The sequence below is a fragment of the Ornithorhynchus anatinus genome, chromosome 1 (assembly GCF_004115215.2).
Source record: "Ornithorhynchus anatinus isolate Pmale09 chromosome 1, mOrnAna1.pri.v4, whole genome shotgun sequence".
In the NCBI taxonomy this organism is placed as follows: domain Eukaryota; kingdom Metazoa; phylum Chordata; class Mammalia; order Monotremata; family Ornithorhynchidae; genus Ornithorhynchus; species Ornithorhynchus anatinus.
The window spans coordinates 134,564,807-134,585,746 of NC_041728.1; the positions used below are offsets into that span (position 1 = coordinate 134,564,807).

The 20,940-nt window shown below is 44.3% G+C and overlaps 1 protein-coding gene across 6 annotated transcripts in view; it reads right to left on the minus strand.

Annotated features, from left to right (window-relative positions):
- Positions 1–20,940, minus strand: part of ETV5 (ETS variant transcription factor 5) — a 96,683-nt gene that overhangs the window by 44,091 nt on the left and 31,652 nt on the right. For 5 of the 6 annotated variants that reach the window (XM_029068351.2, XM_029068358.1, XM_039913017.1 and 2 more), the window contains 2 exons: positions 12,376–12,505; positions 9,785–10,075 (listed from right to left, as the gene is read on the minus strand). In XM_029068351.2, coding sequence (XP_028924184.1) covers positions 9,785–10,075; positions 12,376–12,505 — 421 coding nt within the window. The remainder of the gene's footprint in view (positions 1–9,784; positions 10,076–12,375; positions 12,506–20,940) is intronic. The other variant, XM_029068365.2, reaches the window with a different exon arrangement.

The following is a 20,940-nucleotide window of genomic DNA, read 5'->3' on the forward strand; positions in this document are numbered from 1 at the left end:
TGCCTCTTCAGGAAGGGGCACTTCCAGATGGACACCAGCAACAGCTAGTTTTGCTTTTATTACTATTATTATCATTATTAATAATACCATTATTATTATTATTAATAAGAGCGGTATTTGTTAAGCACTTATGTGCCAAGCACTGGGGTGGATGTATTTAAGGAAATCGGGTTGGACACAGTCCCTGTCCCGCGTGGGGCTCACCCTCTCAATCCCCATTTTACAGATGAGGAAACTGAGGCACAGAGAAGTGAATTGACTTGCCCAAGGCCACACAGCAATAGGTGGCAGAGCCGGGATTAGAACCCACGACCTTCTGACTCCCAGGCCTGTGCTCTATCCACTACGCCATGGATCGGAGGCCTCTGATTCGCTAGGTAGGCACTGTTGCTTGTGAGGTTCAGTAATTGTTTTGAGGGGATGGGGAGGAGGATTATTCATTCAATAGTATTTATTGAGCACTTACTATGTGCAGAGCACTGTACTAAAGCACTTGGAACGTACAAATTGGCAACAGATAGAGACAGTCCCTGCCCATTGACGGGCTTATTATGAGATTATTCACTGTAAAATAGAATGCTTCTGGTGGGTAGGGAACGTGTCTACCAACTCTGCTGTTTTGTACTCTTCCAAGTGCTTAGTGCAGAGCTGTGCACACAGTAAGGGCTCAACAAATACCATTGACTGAGCGATTCCAAACTCCTGGAGGGCAAGAATCGTGTCCACTTACTCTAGTGTACTCTCCCAAGAACTCAGTACAGAGCTCTGCATGGAGTAAGACCTCAGTGAATACTACCGTTCAACTGACTGAGAAAGATAAAGTGATAAAGAGGAGGAAAGGGAAGAGGGGATTATAAAGAAAAACATATCCAGGAGGACTTTCAGATTTCTGAGTTCCACGTTGATTTATGTTACGATGGCTTCTATTTGTGCAGATCAGAAAAGGATTTCAACTCTCATCATCCTCAAAAAAAAAAATCTGTTACACTCTGCATACTGACCTTCATTTAACCTCCCCCTCCAAGCCTTTGAAGTATCCTAGAATGTGCTGTGTACATAATGCAGCTATGACAAAGATGGTTCTTGTTTACTGAGGCCGGGAATCCCTTTTAATTGGATGGCTGTGTTCCTAATAAACTCCTTCCTCCCCATATTCGTGGGGATGAATATGCCGATAGACGACACATCGTAATGAACTCGAGCGCCGAACTAGCGCCGAAAGCAACAGGGGAACCCGGGACTACTGAATTCAATAAACTACAGATTAAAGTTCTTTTGGTGCCAGTTTATTTAAAGAACCATTTATTTATTTATTTGTTAGATTTATATAGCGCCTTTTCTCCAAAGAACTCACCCACCCACGCTACAAACATTTGGTTCACGTTATGAAAACGCAGGGCAACCGTCAGATGCTTTTTCTGTATTTCCTTTTTGGTTAGGGCTGCCAACACACACACACACATACACACACAGTAAATACAGCGCTCACGGGGAGAAGGAGAAAAGTTTGGGTTTGACGAAACTCTTATAGGGATACACAACTGTGGTGGGTGCCAGATGAAGTAATGAATGGTTCATGGACTAGCTGTGATAGAATCCACAAAGTCTGCCGGGAAACCAATATAATTTAAAACTTTCATTAGGCTGTACGGGGGGGTTGGGGGCAGTGAAGAGAGAAGTCAGATTCGGACGCCGTGCGAAGATTACAAGGTAAAAGGGATTACAATACATAGCATCATCTTGACAAACTGGAGTAAGAAGTCCAGAACCGAAGCGAGATGGAATAAAGACCAATGTCATGGAAAGGATTAACCAGAAATGGGAAAACTGATCATTAACAATCTCTTTCTCCTCCTCTAGACTGTAAACTCATTGTGGGCAGGGAATATGTCTACCGACTCTGATGTATTGGCTTAGTACACTGCTCTGCACACTGTAAGCGCTCGATAAATACCATACCTTGATTTAAAAAAATGTCCTGGAGTACAACTTTCTAGGAAATTTACATAGACAACACCACTCTATCTCACAAGCCTGTAACCTTGGCTTTGTCCTCAACTCATCGCTCTCATTCCACCCATATATTCAATCTGTCACCAAATCCCATTGGTTCTATCTTCACCATATCGCTACAATCTGCTCTTTCTTCTCTATCTCACCTGCTACCGCGCTGATCCATGCGCTTATCCTATCCCAGCTGGATTACTGTATCCGCCTTCTCTGCTACCTCCCTGCCTCCTGTCTCTCCCCACTCCAGCCCACACTTCACTACCCTACTTGGATCATTTATAATCAATCAACTCATCAATCATATTCATCGAGCACTTAGTGCAGGGCACTGTAAGAGCATGTGGGAGAGTAAGATACAACGGAGTTGGTAGACACGTTGCCTGCCCACAACTAATTTTTCTGTAACAACGTTCAGTCCCCCGCTCCTCACGAACTTCCAGTGGTTGCCCATCCACCTCTGCATCAAAGACAAACGTCTTACCATCGGCTTTAAAGCACTCAGTCGGCTCGCCCCCTCCCACCTCACCTCACCGATCGCCTACTACAGCCCACTCCGGACACTTTGCTCCTCTAGCTCCAGGTTACTCACCCTGCCCCGATATCATCTATCTCGCCACCGACCCTTTTCCCATGCCCTGCCCCTCCCACGGAACTCCCTCCCCCTCCACTCTTTCCAACCTTCAAAGCATTATTAAGGACACACCTCCTCCAAGAGGTCTTCCCCGATCCAGCCCTCCTTTCCCCAGCACCCTCTCCCTTCTCCATTGTCTAGGTACTTGGATATGTAACTTCTGGATACACCCTCAACTCCTCGGCACTTGTGTCCATATCTTTAAATTATATACTATAAGTTATTTATTCTTCCCCTCTAGACCGTTGTTGTTGTGGGCAGGGAACGCGTCTGCCAACTCTGCTGTATTGTACCCTCCCAAGCGCTCAGTACAGTGCTCTCCGCCTGGTAAGGGCTTAATAAATACCATTGATTGATTGTTTGATACAGGCCTGTGCATTTTTACAGCTTGAGTTTCTGTTAATGCTTATTTTTTCTGTTGGACAGCCAGTTGGGCATACACTTAAATTAAAAATTCAAAACAGCTCTCTAGGGGCCTCTGCCAAGGCCTGTCAGCCCTACTGAGGTCCAATTTTACCATGCCAGTCTATGGTAGTGCATGAAAAGTTTAGGAAAAACAACTTCTCCTTTCAGGCCCTGAGAGATCAACCTAGAGATCTTCTCTCGACCAATTCTAGGAGAAAATAGATGTCAGATTTCTACATGTCGCAATCATCATTATCACTGATTGTGGTATCTGCTCATGGCTTACTATGTACTGTGGATGCTGTGTTGAGCTCTGAGGTAGATATAGATAAGCGGTTCAGACACAGCCTTCATCAGTCATACTGAGCACTTACTGTATGCAGAGCACTTTACTGAGCGCTTGGGAGAGTACAATACAATAGAGTTCGTTTCCCATTATTCCTATCCCACTAGGGGCTCACAATTTAAGAGGGAAAGAGGATGAGACACAAAAGAAAAAGAGGAAGATGTTGTGACCAATGGGAGCTAGCGAAAATTCAGAATTCCATGGTCTAGTGGCTAGAGCACGGGCCTGGGAGTCAGAAGGACTTGGGTTCTAATCCTGGCTCTGCCACTTGACGGCTGGGTGACCCCGGGCAAGTTGCTTAACTTCTCTGTGACTTTACAGGTACCTCTTCCGTAAAATGGTGATTAAGCCTGTGAGCCCTATAATAATAATAATGTTGGTACTTGTTAAGCGCTTACTATGTGCAGAGCACTGTTCTAGGTGCTGGGGTAGATACAGGGTATAATGAGGTTGTCCCACATGAGGCTCACAGTCTTAATCCCCATTTTACAGATGAGATAACTGAGGCACAGAGAAGTGAAGTGACTTGCCCACAGTCACACAGCCGTCAAGTGGCAGAGCAGGCATTCGAACCCATGACCTCTGACTCCCAAGCCCGGGCTCTTTCCACTGAGCCACGTCACCTATGGGGGAGAGGGACAGCGTCCAACTCAAATACCTTGTATCTGCCCTGGTGCTTAGAACAGTGCCTGGCACGTAGTAAGCTCTTAACAAATACCATAAAAAAATGTTAAATGGGGAAACAGTTCTTGGAGGAGACGATGAACCTTGGGAACAATGCAACTCCAGGCTTGCAGTCCCCAGACAGCTCAACATTCTGCCTTCGGGGAGGCAGGCTTGCTGGTCAATCTATCAACCAGTGGGATTTACTGAGCGCTTACAGTGTGCAGAGCCCTGTGCTAAGAGCTTGGGAGCGTATGTTATGACAGAGTCAGCAGACACGCTCATGAGGAGCTTATGGTCCAGAGGGAAGCAGACCAAGAAAATTACAGATAGGGAAATGGGAAAGTATAAGGATATGTGCTTAAATGCCATGGAGATGGGGTGATTATCCAGGTGTTTAGAGGGTACAGAGCCAAGAGCACAGATGATGCCTGAGGGAGGAAGAATGAGGTGGGGAAACGGAGGGTTAGCTAGGGAAGGCCCCTTTTAGAAGAGATGGGATTATAGTAGGAATTTTTAGTGAGAAGCAGCATGGCGTAGTGGATAGAGCACAGGCCTGGGAGCCAGGAGGTCATGGATTCTAATTCCAGCTCTGCCACTTTTCTGCTGTGTGACCTTGAGCAAATCACTTGACTTCTCGGGGCCTCAGTTTCCTCATCTGTAAAATGGGGATTGAGGTTGTGAGTCCCATGTGGGACAGGGCCTGTGTCCAACCTGATTACCTTGCATCTATCCCAGTACTTAGGTCATGGGTTCAAATCTCGACTCTGCCACTTGTCAGCTGTGTGGCTGTGGGCAAGTCACTTCACTTCTCTGTGCCTCAGTTACCTCATCTGTAAAATGGGGATGAAGACTGTGAGCCTCACGTGGGACAACCTGATGACCCTGTATCTACCCCAGTGCTTAGAACAGTGCTCTGCACATAGTAAGCGCTTAACAAATACCAACATTACTATTACTCAGAACAGTGCTTGTCACATAGTAAGCGCTTAACAAATACTATAATTATTATTCTTATTAGGGCTTTGAAGATGTTTAATATAGTGCCTGACACATAGTAACTGCTTAATGCATACCAAAAAAAAAGTGGGAATAGTGGTAGCTTGTTACATGTTTGTTCTGCTATGCCCCAGAGTCACAGGCATAAATTCTGCTCAAGCAATTTCTTCACTGTGGGAAAAAGGGGGACCAAAATTCACCCCTTTCCGATGTACCCTCTCTTTCTTGAGGTTTCCAGGGTTTTAATAGAGAGTATCACTGGGAGGAGCAGGCTGAGGGGGAAGAAGGAAACAGGGCAGAAACAGAAGGAAACAGTTTTACTGGAGCTGATTTCTAGCTCTGATTACATACTAGCCATTTGGAAAGATTAATAATGCCACTTATAGGCTGTGGCATAGACAGAGATATAGAAGCTAATATCAGGACCTCCAATAGGTGGTCAGACATTTCATAACTCTTTTCATTTCTCCAAACCTACAGAGATATTCTGACTAATTGGTTGGTTAAGAATAGGCTAATGATCTTGGGGAAAAGAAAAAAAAATGGCCAGGACGTCTCCCTGCAGGGAATCAGGGCTAGGATCCAGCTCGGGCTTAGAGCCACCATCTCTGGGAGCTGCAACCTCCGGTGCAAACCAGCCTTCATTTTATGGAGGGGCGAGAGCAGGAACTAAGAGGATGCGTGGCATCGTGCCCGGGGGCCTCAACTGGGAGGCTTGGAACAAAAAAGACCAGGGGGTAAGGAACGGAGCAGACACCTGCTGGGCAAGGAATGTGTCTGTTTATTGTTCTATTGTAGTCTCCCAAGTGCTTGGTACTGTGCTCTGCACACAGTAAGCACTCAATAAATACAACTGAATGAATAATAATTATGGTACTTGCTAAGCTCTTACTATGTAAGCACAATGTGGGCTGGGAATGTGTTTATTTGTTCTTGTACTCTACTCTCCCAAGAGCTTAGAATAGTGCTTTGCGCACAGTAAGCGCTCAATAAATACAATTAAATTGAATGAATGAGTGTGTGTCAAGCACTGAGTGCTGGGGTAGATACAAGTTAATCAGGTTGGACAGTTGCTGGCCCACATGGGGCTCCCAGTCTTAATCTCCACTTTACAGATGAGGTAACTGAGGCCCAGAGAAGTGATGTGACTTGTCCTAGGTCACACAGCTGACATGTGACACAGGTGGGATCAGAACCCAGATCCTTCTGACCCCTAGGTCTATCCACTAAGTCATGAATGAATGAATGAACCTGCTCTACCAGCCCAGAGCAAAAACAAACAAAAAAATTCCTCTGGCAACAAGCCAGAAGGGGCTAAAATGGTGCCATTATTCCCATGGCCCTTGTAATTTCAAGTCACATGGCTAGAGCTGCTGAGACGGGCCAAGTTGGCTTTGAAGGATTTTTTTAAAAAAATGGTAATTGTTGAGCGCTTACTATGTGCCAGGCACTGTACTAAGCGCTATAGCAGGTACAAGATAATCATGTTGGACACACAGCCCCTGTCCCACATGGGACTCACAGTCTTATTCCCCCAGTTTACAGATAAGGTAATTGAGGCGCAGACAAGTGAAGTGACTTGTCCAAGGTCACACAGCAGAGAAGTGGCAGGGCCAGGATTAGAACCCAGGTTCTTCTGACTACCAGGCCCGTGCTGGATCCACTAGGCCACGCCATGTGTTCGTTCCGTGTTGGATGACGGCTGGCCGGTCCCCAATTACTGAAGGCAGTGGTAAGTCCAGTAGGAGCAACCTACAGTCACCTCCGCTTTGCCCCCTCTTTCCAGATTCCATCGGCTCCAAGACCTCCTCCTAACCCTTCAGTCTGATCACCCCAGACTCCCTCCTTTTTAAATCTTTTGGTCAGCACCTTCCCTGTAATCTTCATAGACTCCCATACTTTCACTAAGTTTTTATCTCTTTATACACCCTCTCGCCTCATCTGTCTGAATACGGTTCTTGGGTAGGGAATTTGGGGAGACGAGAGTGGGGTTTGATGGAAATAAAACAGAAGAGAGAAATGCAAAAATCGTTAAAGGGCGGGATGCACACCAACTCATGTAAATCTGATGCAAATTTATGTGTGTCCTTCCTGATGATTTTATGCATCTACATGAAGCCCTTGGCAAATGTTACTGATCTAATGAAACAAACTATTCCTGACAACGTGCCTTTACCTCCAGAATAATGTCAGGCACCCTGTGGTGCTGGCTAAATCTGAACCACCATGTAGATGTCTACTAATTAACACAGTCTCTGAGGTAAAACGACTCAGAATATAGGTAATCAATCAGTTGCATTTATTGGGCGCTTGCTTTGAGCAGAGAGAGCACTTAATAATTTAGGAGAGCAGAATGAAGTTTGTAGACAGACTGGCCCACGTAGATGGACTGGCCCAGCACTTAAAACAATGTTTGGCATACAGTAAGTGCTTCACAAAGCCATTATTATTATTATTATCATTATTGTTATTATGGAGTCTAGTGGGGAGACAGACATAAAAATCAGTCATAGGAAGAGAAGCAACGGAGTATGAGTGCTGTGGAGGTAGGAGTGGGGTGAGTACTTAAGTGTTTAGGGGATGGGACTAAGTGCATGGGTGAGGCAATAGGGAGGGAAAATAGGGTGGAGAAATAAAGAGTGTATTCAGGGAAGGCTTCCTGGAGGAGATGGGCTTTTAGTAAGTAAGGGTCTGCTCAAGAAGCTAGGCCATCTGCTTACAAAAACCACCAAGATAAACAGCAGCTATCGAAGAGGAAATGTCAGTAAAAGGGTTTGACAGTTTAAGTAAGTAATTTTCCTTTATAGAAGGTTAGATAAACACAGAATGAGCGTGTGTCACCACTCTTACACACCAAGCACACTCCTCCCAACCCACAGTTCCAGGAGGATCGGGGAAAATATATATTTTTTCCCCTCCAGAAGTAAACTGGAGTTAAAAAGGGCAAAATAACCAAATTTAATCCTTTGTTATTCTTTTATGACAAAGAAAAAGGAATGTTTGCCTCACAGTAGTTTCCTACGTCAGGGTGGGAAGGAGAAAGGAAAACAATCTTCCAGCGTCTGACCTAAAAACAAACTACAGAGAGAAAATTTCTAAGTAGGAAACTGGTCCACCCCCTTCACATTTACTGGAGCGGGAGAGGCAGTGAATGACAGCCAGGGATTCTGAACGATGGACACAGTTCCCCTACCATTTCTTGGATGCCCAAAGGCCAGTAATGCCAACAGTTGTTTAGACTAAAGCCATGAACATTCAAAGTTCCAAAAAAAAACCACTAGTAAAGAGGGTTTAAGAGAATGAGGTACAAGAGCTCTGGTTTGGCTTTGTAAAATCCTAGGGAGGAAACTCCATCTTGCAATGTCTCCCCTTCTACTGGTAAATTGAATATCGCAACAAGAGTACTAATGATAAAATGGGGACGACGGAGAAGCACTGTGGCTAACAGATAGAGGACAGGCCTGGGAGTCAGAAATACCTATGTTCTAATCCCAGCTCTGCCACCTGTCTGCTGTCTGACCTTGGGCAAGTCACTAAACTTCTCTGTGGCTTGGTTACCTCATCTGTAAAATGGGGGCCATGGACTGTGTCCAACCTGATTAGCCTGTATCTACCCCAGCACTCAGTACAGTGCCTGACATAAAGTAAGTACTTAACAAATGCCATAAAAAAGGAAGGATACTTCATAAAACCCAGTGACTTATCTCAAAGAGGCAATTATAACGCATCTGGCTAGTTTTCATGAGTCTATGAACTCATTATGGGCAGGGAACGGGTCTAATTTTCTTGTGCTGTACTCTTCCAAGTGCTTAGAACAGTGCTCTGCACATAGTATGCGCTCAACAAATACCATTGATTGATCTGAACATGATAATACCAGCTTAAACTAAAAGTAAAAAAATATGAAAACCCTAAAGGAGAGACTACAGTCTATGTCTTTGGTGGCCTATACTGTCAAATCTTGGGTAGATCAACCTCTCTGTCTCAGTCTCCTCACTAATAATGATAATAATAATTGTGGTATTTATTAAATGCTTACTGTGTGTCAGGCACTGATGTAAACGCTGGAGTGGATACAAGCAAATCAGGTTAATAATAATGATAATAATAATACCAATAACAATGATGATATCGGAAATAATTGTGGTATTTGTTAAGCGCTTACTATGTGCCAGGCACTATATTAAGCGCTGGGGTAGATACAAGTTAATCAGGTTGGATGCAGTCAGTCCCTGTCCCACTAAGGGCTCACAGTCTCAATCTCCATTTTCCAGATGGGGGAAGTGAGGCCCAGAGAAGTCAAGTGACTTGTCTGAGGTCACACAGCAGACAAGCGGTGGAGCCGGGCTTAGAATTCATGCCCTTCTGACTCACAGGCCGTGCTCTTTCCACTACACCACGCTGCTAGTGCCGACCACCTCTCCACTACCGGCTTCCTAAGCGTGTTGCATGGATGAATTAGGCAATGTTTAAAGTACCTCAGATCAGGGAGCTGTAACCGAAGCAGTTGCCATGAGTACGATTCAGTCAACAGTATTTATTGAGCCCTTACTGTGTGCAAAGCGCTGTATGATCTTAGCTGCCTCTCTAGGAGGGCTGAAAGGCATTGGCGATAGGTAGTCATTTCTATTTGCTAAGCATTTATAAAGACTAACGACCCTCGCTGACCCATCTTCATGGGCCGAAGCGGGCGACTAGGGCGGGAAAGCAATATCTGGGATCCTCCTTACCTGTGTTCGGATGGGTACTGGTTTTCGGGCACCATCTTTGGCATCTGCATGGGTTGATGAGGAGGCCTGGGTACAGCGAACGCCTGCTGCTGCTGTCGAGGTTCATGAAGGGGGTGAGGGGCAGGGGCCTGGGGTACCCCTGACACTGGCCCTGGTGTGGGGACATGGGCCGAAGTCGGCAAAGATGTGACCGGTGGGGAAATCAGGGAATTCTGATGAGCCGGTGGTGACACGGGGGTGGTGGGAGGTGTTAATGGCTTGAACCCAGAGGGGGGCTTCCTATCATAGGCACTGCAACAGAAATTAAAAAGAGAGAGAGAGATTAAGAGAGAGAAAGAGACACACACATACAAGAGAAATCAGATACCACAACTAGGCCATTGGAACAGTTACCTTGTTGCTCAGAACAACCCGCGTGCTTGTTTGCATTTCATTGTTGTCAGGAAGTGACAGCATTAACACAGTTAAATCGCTAGCAGCCCCGAGGGAATATTTGTACCTCTGAAAAGTGACAAACAGGCTGCGTCACAGGGACTTAACACTTAGAGCGATTTTCTCAAAGATAATTTTAGCTCCGCTTCCAGCTTCTTTTGTTTCTTTTAGGCGGATCTTTGTATTTGGTGGTTAAAAGAAAAAGAAAGTCTACATCACTTGGTTTTCCTCATATATTTTACAGTTCCCTGGAAGTCAGAACAACTGTTTCAAGGATACCTTTCTACCTTAGACCACCAGGCAGATCTGGGTTGGTCATATTTAGAGCACATAATTAAAGTTCAGTGGTATTCCTAGGGACCTTAAAAAAGGGGCACAGAACAGAACCTTAAATTATTCCCCTCTAGACTGTAAGCGTCTTGTGGACAGGGAACTTGTCAACCAACTCTCTACTCTCCCAAATGCTCAGTCCAGTGCTCGACACTTTGTATTAAAAATGGCATTTGTTAAGCGCTTACTATGTGCTAGGCACTGTACTAAGCGTTGGGGTAGATACAAGATTGGACAGTTCCTGTCCCCTATGAGATTCACATTTTTAATCCCCATTTTACTGATGAGGTAACTGAGGCCCAAAGAAGCTAAGTGACTTGCTCGAGGTCACACAGCAGAGCACGGCGGAGCTGGGATTAGAACCCAGATCCTTTTGACTCCCAAGGCTGTGCTCTACCCGCTCAATAAATAGTATTAATTGATTTTTTCATCGGCACTCAGTTCCATAATGCATCTTCACTGCGCATTTCGGATAGAACGCTCCTAGGGAACGTGGGACTATTTCTCTGACAACATTCCTTGTTCTGGATAGATTTTCATGTTGGAAAGAACAGTCGTGTGCATTCGTGGGGTGGTTAAGGGGTGCGAGTTTTCCAAAACGTGGGGCTCATGAAGAACATGACCGCAACATCACAGGCCTGAACATATTCTGATTTACAGATTATTCCCTCGGGGTTTCTAAGTTCATGTTCGCAAAAATCGCAGCTCAAACTCCCCAAAACTCAGGCTAGTTTTTCCTACTCAACCACGAAGACTTGTAGTAACATGAGTAAATGTACCTTTTCCATACAGCTGCGTATATTACCATGAAAAGCTCCAAGTGATTTGTGGACCAAGAATGACCACAAATAATGAACTTCTCTGGAGGGTTATTAATTCCAGAACAGAGGTACTGGATGGGGGGTGCTCAGGTGACCAAAAGCCTCAACAATGACAATATAATAATAATAATAATGATGTTGGTATTTGTTAAGCGCTTACTATGTGCCGAGCACTGTTCTAAGCGCTGGGGTAGACACAGGGGAATCAGGTTGTCCCACGTGGGGCTCACAGTCTTAATCCCCATTTTACAGATGAGGGAACTGAGGCCCAGAGAAGTTAAGTGACTTGCCCACAGTCACATCTAGATCATATCTAGATCATATCTAGATCACCATTCTTCCAAACTCCTCTCCCAAAGCTACATACCAATAGTTGTAGAGGCACTTTCCTCCTTACAGAGATAACTGTGATTCACTGTTGGCAGGAATGTGTCTACCAACTGTTAGACTGTACTCTCCCAAGTGCTTAGTACAGTGCTCTGTACGCAGTAAGTACTCAATAAATACCATGGATTGATGGCAAGAGCACAGGCTTGGGAGTCAGAGGATGTAGATTCTAATCCCGTCTCCACCACCTGTGGGCTGTGTGACCTTGGGCAAGTCACTTAAAGTCTCTGTACCTCAGTTACCTCATCTATAAAATGGGGATTAAGACAGTGAGCCCCAAGTGTAAGTTCGTTGTGGGCAGGGAATGTCACTGTTTATTGTTGTATTGTTCTTTTCCAAGTGCTTAGTACAGTGCTCTGCACCCAGTAAGCGCTCAGTAAACACGACTGAAGTGGGATAGGGACTGGGTCCAAATTGACTACCTCCGTTTCTACCTCAGCGCTTTGGAACATTGCATGGCACATAGTAAGCGCTTGATAGACATCATAATATTATAATTGAAAGAGATTTAAGGGAGAAGATTTTGACATCAGTCAATCAATGATATTGCTCCTTAAGTGTTTACAATGGGTCGAGCACTGCACTAACTGTTGGGCGAAATACATGGATAAGGCTACATACCAATAGTTGTAGAGGCACTTTTCTCCATAGTTAGCACCAAGGGTCTGCTCGTGACTGCAGGATGACAACTCCGAAGATGGGCTATGCAGTTCTCGCTTGATCTTGGTTGGAGGTGGAGCGTGAAGCACTACTGCGATTAGAAAGGGAATAAGAGAAAGGGGGAAACAGGGAGAAAGGGTAACCAGTTAATAGGTGACATTTTTTTTTATGGTATTTGTTAAGCGCTTTCAAATGTGCGAGGCACTTTACTCAGTACTGGGGTAGCTACAAGTCAATCAGGTTGGACACAGTCCCTGTCCCACAAAGGGCTCAAAATCTTAATCCCTATTTTATAGATGAGGTAACTGAGGCCCAGAGATGTGATTTGCCCAAGGTCACACAGCAGACGCATGGCGGAGCTGGGATTAGGACCCAGCTCCTTCCGATTCTCAGGCCCGGGTTCTTTCCATTAGGCCACACCGCTTCACCTCTGTAATCCTTTACTGGGCTCTCATCCCCATTCACAGGCACACAGTCACAGAGCCAGAAACACATCCTATGATAGAATGCATAGGACATCCCCATGAGAATCCCATTTTAACTCCAAATCAAAGCATTTAAAGGTTGGAATCACCATTCGAACATTTATTTAGCCAAGACCACTTGCCACATTTTCTCAGCCACATCCCAATTTCCTGAAAAGGTACTCACAAACCTTCGACAATCTTGGAAGATGCGAAGAGTCAATGAAGGTAGGCTAGGATGGAATCCTGAACATTTGAGACCTTTCAGAGAGGTCTGATAAAGTGCAAGCAAAGTCATCTCAGAGGGTCTAAATGACTCAAGGAGAACAGTATTATATTTCCAGTTCAACAACTGATACACTATTTCCTTCCATGAATGCCTGATGGCATCAAAGTTCAGGTACTCCTTGAAAAAACTTAGTAGTTGTTAAAAGCAGTTGTTCAAAGTTGTTGAGAAGTAGCATGGCTCAGTGGAAAGCTTAGCAGTCAGAGGTCATGGGTTCTAATCCCGGCTCCGCCACCTGTCACCTGTGTGACTTTGGGCAAGTCACTTAACATCTAGGTGCCTCAGTTACCTCATCTGTAAAATGGGGATTAAGCCTCACGTGGGACAACCCGATTACCCTGTATCTACCCCAGCACTTGGAACAGTGCTCGGCACAAAGTAAGCACTTAACAAATACCAACATTATTATTATTAAAAGACAGTCATATACACAACTAAAGAGAGCTGCATCAACTTAAAAATGAGTTTAGCAGCATCTAACCACTAACATCAGTGAAAAGCAGCATGATGACCTGGTAGAAAGAGAACAGGTTTGGACGTCAGAAGACCTAGGTTCTAATTCTGGCTCTGCTACTTTCCAGCTGCGTGACCTGCGGCAAGTTACTTAACATCTCTGTGCATCTGTAAAAATGGGAATAAGCTACCTGTTTTCCCTCCCCTTTAGACTGTGAGCCTCATGTAGGCAGGAACTGTGTCACTTCACTGTATCTACCTCAGGGCTTATTATAATGCTTGGCACATAGCAAGTGCTTAACAAGTAGCACAAATCTATTTGTTTAGAACATTGTCACCTTTCCAATCACACTGAACCAATAATCTGAGCAAGATGAATACCTAGCTCTCCCCCATGTCAACTCAGTGCCATGGGCAGATTATTTCACTTTGAAAAATAGTTTTTGGGAAGACTAACTTATTGTACCCTGTATTCACCCTAACCTTTGCTTGTGACCCATAATACCCCACTTTCTTCCCCCAACACAAATCTACCTACTTAACTGTCTCTATTAAGGTTGCCTCATCATTTCTAATTAGTGGTAGGTTTTCAAAATCATCTCGCATCAACCACGTTGATTTATTGTCAACTCTGAGCAGGGAATAGTCTAGGAGCTGTAGGGAATTTCAAAAGAAGGAAAAAGGAAAAAGTGCCTGCTCCTGGGGCATGGAGAATAAACACAAAAAGTAAATATACATCTAATCCCCAAAATACAAGTAGCAAGGATGAAAATTTCAAGAGGTTTTACAAAGAGGAGAGATATGAACACATGGTTGACAAAGGTACATATTATCTCTGTCAATAATGCTTCTACAATAGCTGGAATGAGGGATAGTTTCACAGGAGAGGTGGGTGCTTGTTAAAGCTTTTCAAGAGAGGTAGCATGGCCTAGTGGATAGAGCACGGGCCTGGGTGTCAGAAGGACTCTGCCACTTGCATGGCTCAGTGGAAAGAGCCCAGGCTTGGGAGTCAGAGGTCATGGGTTCGAATCTCGGCTCCGCCACTTGTCAGTTGTGTGACTGTGGGCAAGTCACTTAACTTCTCTGGGCCTCAGTTACCTCATCTGTAAAATGGGGATTAAAACTGTGAGCCCCACCTGGGACAGTCTGATTACCCTGTATCTACCCCAGTGCTTAGAACAGTGCTCTGCACATAGTAAGCGCTTAACAAATACCAACATTACTTGTCTGCTGGGTGACCTTGGGCAAGTCGCTCCACTTCTCTGTGCCTCAATTGTAAAATGGAGATTAAGACTGTGAGTGCCAAGGGGTACATGGACCGGATTAGCCTGTAATTTCTCCAATGCTTAGTACAGTGTCTGGCTCAGAGTAAGCACTGAACAAATGCCATTAAAAAAAAAAGAAAGGAAAGGTGGGAAGAATGGTAAGAAACAGATTTCCTTGGATGGGACGGAAAAATAAGCAAGTAGCCTGAAAGAAAGACGTCTGCATTTGGAGCAAATCGGTGGGGAGCCTTGAAACCCATATTTGGAGTACTGTCTTGATTTGAGCAGCAACAAGGGGATCACGGCAGGCTTCTGAAGAGAAGGATAAGAAGAGATCAATTCTGGAGAAAGATGATTCATGCTGTAGTTTGTAAAACAGACCAAGGAGGGGAAAAGTTGGAGGAAGTCAAAGATTAGAATGACTAAAGTACGGAAAGCCGATGGTTTACGTTTAAGATGTCCTCAGTAGCCTCCTCTGTGATTATAAAACACTCCCTAACTAATCCCATCACTGATCCCTCAGCCTCCCTCTGCACGAATGTGTATATATTTATTTCACTTTTTGGATTCTACCAATTGCGTTCTATTGTGTGCACAGTATTCAGTTTGTGCCTTCCTCTCTTTTCCATTAGAATGTCTTTTACTGTACACTTTCAAGTCTCTAGGACACCACTCTACCCTCAGATGATGCTCAAAATAATAATAATAATTCTGGTATTTATTAGGCATTTAACTTTATGCCAGGCACTGTACTAAGTGCTGGGGTGGATACAAGCAAATTGGGTTGGACAAAGTCTCTGTCCCACTTAAGCCTCGCAGTCTTATTCCCCATTTTACAGATGAGGTAACTTGGGCCCAGAGAAGTGAAGTGACTTGCCCAAGGTCATTCAGCTGAGAAGTAGCAGAGTCAAGATTAGAACCCATGACCTTCTGACTCCCAGGCCCAGGCTGTAAATATGGATGGTGGTGGTGATGATGGGGATCACGATGATGAGAAAGTTGGCAGGCAGGAGAGGGGCTCCCCAAACAAGACGAATGACATAGGTTGGCCCCAAAACTGTGCTTCAATTGCATGTCCAGAAACAGTGTGGCCTAATGGAAAGAGCACAGGCCGGAGTCAGAGGCGCTGGATTCTAATCCTGGTTGGACCATTTGCCTGTTATTAACTTCTTGGTGCTTCAGTTCCCTCATCTGTAAAATGGGAATTAAGACTGTGAGCCTCACGTGGAACAACCTGATGACCCTGTCTCTACCCCAGCACTTAGAACAGTGCTCTGTACATAGTAAGCACTTAAATACCAACATTATTATTATTATTATCTTAGGCAAGTCACTTAACTTCTTTGTGCCTTAGTTCTCTCATCTGCAAAATGGGGAATCAGTACGTGTTCTCCCACCTACTTACTCTGTGAGCCCCATGTGGAACTTGCTTATCTTAGATTTACTCCAGAGCTTAGTGTAGTGCTTGGCATATAAGTACTTAATAACACCACAATTAATGATCATATTACATCATATCATATAATGTTAACAACACCATATTATCTATTATAATGCAATATCGATCTATTATAATAATTATTATGGTACTTGTAAAGCACTAGGGGGAACATAAAACTATATTAACACAACACTATATTATCTATTATAATGCAATATTGATATAATATTATATTATAATAATAATTATGGTACTTGTTAAGCACTTATTATGTGGCAAGTACTGTTCTACTTGCTGGGGTAGATACAAGCTAATCAGGTTGGACACAGTCTCTGTCCCACATGGGGCTCACACTCATCTCCATTTTACAGATGAGTTAACTGAGCCACAGAGAAGATCAGTGACCCGCGACAGCCAGGTGATGGAGCCGGATTAGAACCCAGTTCTTCTGACTCCCAGGACCATGCTCTATCCACTAAGCCACACTGCTTCTCCAAGTATGATGATGTTGATGACTATGATGATGCCCAGACTAGAACCTTTCAGAAGAGGCATTTCACACCCACACTTTCAAGGGCCTGTACTGGATAGAGAGATGGGAGTTGGATGTATCTCCTCCGTCATCTGCAGTCTTGGCTCTCCTACATCAAGGAAGCTTTAAGGTTATCAGTTGTTATAATCTACAACCTTTTCCCCACTTGGATCAGAAGCCCCAGTAAAATAGTTAACCTGAGGGAAGTTCCTTTGTGACTCACTAAGGTAACTTTCTTCCCACCCGATCTGCTTGCCCCCCTAAACAGTATGAGTAGTTAATTCCTAACTAATTATAGTGCCTAGAAGAGTATCAGGGGCCCAGCTCGCTCTCAATCTTAATAGATGATAGTAATTCCATCCTTTCCTGGACAGCTTAAACAGCTCGACTGTCACTTGGACTTCCAAGACCTCTCCTCCAATGCCCAATTCAAAAGAAGGCTGGAGACGAGAGGAAAGGGGAGCCCTTTGGTTCTTCTATCTTGACACCAAAATGAGCTTGGCAACCAGCACTCAGCCGGTATGAAACGTAATTCAAATTTTAGAGGATTATCTCGTTAAAACCTGTAAACAGGAGTCCGGATGGCCTCTCTAACAGTGCACAACGTGACTTAACAATTCTGCCTCACAGCCATTGGCCCCACAGATGTATATCGAATCCAGGGTTCATCCCGTCTCACGACAGACATCGCGTGCGGAGTCGTGGGGTGGTTGGAAAGCAAGAGTGATTTTTTTCCCCCAAGGCTCTCTCTCTCTAGAGAATAATAAGGTGAAAGAGAGATGGGAAGGAAATTGGGACAAGTTGAGAGGCCATGAAAATCAATGCTTCCAAATGTTGCCTGGAAATTTATTCTCATCACCACCCGCCACCATCCAATCCCTCCCAACCTGAGACTTCTTCGCTAAAGCAGGGGCATAGAAGGGAATGTTTCTTTGGTATGCACCTGCTTTTCCCACAACACACACTTTCACAATACATTTTAGACTGAACAACTTTTGCTTGTATTCAAAACAGCTCTTCAGTTCTAATTCAAGTAAGAAAAAAAGCAACAACTCAACACTTTCAACGGATGCACATGCTGACTTACACTCCGCCCTCTTATAATGTTGGGGTTATTTCCCTCATGAACCTTTCATTAAAGAAAGCTCATGCTCTTAATTATGTAAAATTCTTCCAAAAATGCACATTTACTTGCGTAAAACTTGATTATGATGTAGGAAGAAATGGATGTGCACATGTGCAATGTTGATGAAGGTGTGCATACCAAAGTGACCATTTTCCCGAGTGAAAAGTTCATTAGAGAAATAACGCGTGGTTCAGTGGCAAGAGCACGGGCCTGGGAATCAGAGGACGTGGGTTCTAATCCCGGCTCTGCCACTTGTCTGCTGTGTGACTCTGGCAAGCCGCTTAACTTCTATGTGCCTCAGTTACCTCATCTGTAAAATGGGGATTAAGACTGTGAGCCCCATGTGGAACATGTACCTCAGTGCTTAGAACAGTGCTTGGCACATAGTAAGAGCTCAATAAATACTGTAATTATTATTATTAAATAACACCAGCACTATACTAGGGTGACGTGTAAGTCGGCGTGTATCCTGTGAAAGTGTTGAGTTGTTGCACCATTCTTTTTCTCTTGCTTCAACAACTAGAACTTCAACAACAACAAGAAATATTTATTTACTCTATTTATTTATTTATTTATTCATATGAATGTCTGTCTCCCCCTCTACACTCTGAGCTCGTTATGGGCAGGAATGTGTCTGTTGTTATACTGTACTCTTTCCCAAGCGCTTAGTACGATGCTTGGCACACGGTAAGCGCTCAACAAATACGACTGAATGAATGAGAGCCATTTTGAATGGAAGCAAAACTTGTACATAGTCAAATACTCTTCTACTCTATTCCCTAGCTTAGAGATGAGGAAACAGCTTGCGAATTTCACATTCACATGAAATCCCTCTGTAACCCTGAAGATGGACCTGGCAGAAGAAAAAGGAAGATGAAAGCTGGCCTCAAAGATTAATACATTTTCATAATGGCCTCAGGAAACAGGGAGTTGGGTGGGTGGTCCTATTTCCATTTAAAAAGATGACAGAGAAAAAGCACCACTTTACTCGTTCCCATGGAATGAAGAGAAAGGGAGCGGGGAAAGGGAGTGATTCTCGGCAATGCAGTCCCTCAAGTGTAGTGGGGCTGGCATGGTCAAAAATCAACAAAATAAATGTTTCCAATTGGACATGTCGTTTTTCAGGTATTTTCTTAAGCTCTTTGCTTAAGTAACTTCAGCCTACAACTACTGGTTCTAAATGACGCGGCTACAAAAATGTTATGGCGGCTGCAGCAAAATATTCTTCGAGAACTACTGGTATTGAGGGGATGGGAGTCAATCGGTCATTCTGTCAGTCAATCATATTTATTGAGCGCTTACTGTGTGCGGAGCACTGCACTAAGCGCTTGGGAGAGGACAACACAACATTATAACAGATGTATTCCCTGCCCATAGTAGCTTACAATCTAGAGGTAGGTCAATAGTAGAGTGCTCCTAAAGAAGCAGACAGGGAAGAAGCTCGGAAGGGAAAGAAAAATTCTATGAGTGTGTTAAGGTAATAATCATGACGTTATTTGTTAAGCGCTTACTATGTGCCAAGCACTGTTCCAAGAGCTGGGGTGGATACAAGGCAATCAGGTTGTCCCACATGGGGCTCACAGTCCTAATCCCCATTTTACAGATGAGGTAACTGAGGCATAGGGAAGTGAAGTGATTTGCCCAAAGTCACACAGCAGACAAGTGGTGGAGGTGGAATCAGAACCCACGACCTCTGACTCCCAGGCCCGTGCTCTATCCACTAAGCCACGCTGCTTAACGAATGGCAGGTTTATCGTGGTTAAGGCACGTGACTACCGACTCTGTTATACTATACTCTCCAAAGTGCTTAGTACAGTGATCTGTATGCAGTGATCAATAAATATGATTGATTAATTGACAGACTCAGAGGCCATGTACTCACAAGGGACTCGGGAATGTCTACACTCAACCACAGAATCCTCTTATACCCAGAACCTAATACTTGACACTTCTGTGCCTCAACTTCCTCTCCTGTACAATGGGACTCCAAAGCAGGGAAGCAGCACGGCCTACTGGATAGAACACAGGTCTGAGAATCAGAAGGACCTGGGTTCTAAACCCGGCTCTGCCACTTGTCTGCTGTGTGACCTTGGGCAAGTCACTTCACTTCTCTGTTCCTCAGTTCCCTCATCTGTAAAATGGGGAATAATGCTGTGAGTCCCATGTGGGACATGGACTGTGTCCAAGCTGATTCACGTGTATCTATTCTAGCGCTTAGTTCAGTACCTGGTACATAGTAAGCACTTAACAAATACAACCCCCCACCCCCCAAACCCCTACAACTGACTAACTGATCTCCAAGGACTACTGATAAAGAGTACGGTAAAAACTGGACAAAGTTTGTGCAAATACTTAACTACATTTCATTTTTAAAAAGAGAATTTGCCTTTTTAGTACATTTTGCAAGAAATTCAAAGCTGGGGAAAAATATACATGAACTATTTTCCACTTCAATAGTGATCACTCATTTTTCAGCCTTATTAGATGGAAAGCAATAAGAAACAGAAGCAGTGATTTTTGTAAAAAATTGTTAAGCGCTTACTATGTGCAAAGCACTGTTCTAAGCATCCAATTATCAGATTGAAAACAATCCCACATGGGGCTCAGTCTTAATCCCCATTTTACAGATGAGCGGACTGAAGCACAGAGAAGTTCAGTGACTTGCCCAAGGTGACACAGCAGGCAAGTAGTAGAGTTGGGATTAGAACCCTGGTCCTTGGGACACCGAGGCGCATGCTCTATCCAATAGGTCATGCTGCTGATTGGTTGTGGAAGAAAGCTCAGGAGGATGTTAAGGGGGAAACCACAATCACTATTAAACTGTCATCTCCTTGGAGCCCATCACTGGGCAAGGATTGTCTCTATCTGCTGCCATATTGTACATTCCAAGTGCCTAGTACAGTGCTCCGCACATAGTAAGCGCTCAATAAATACTATTGAATGAATGGGCAGAAAATAC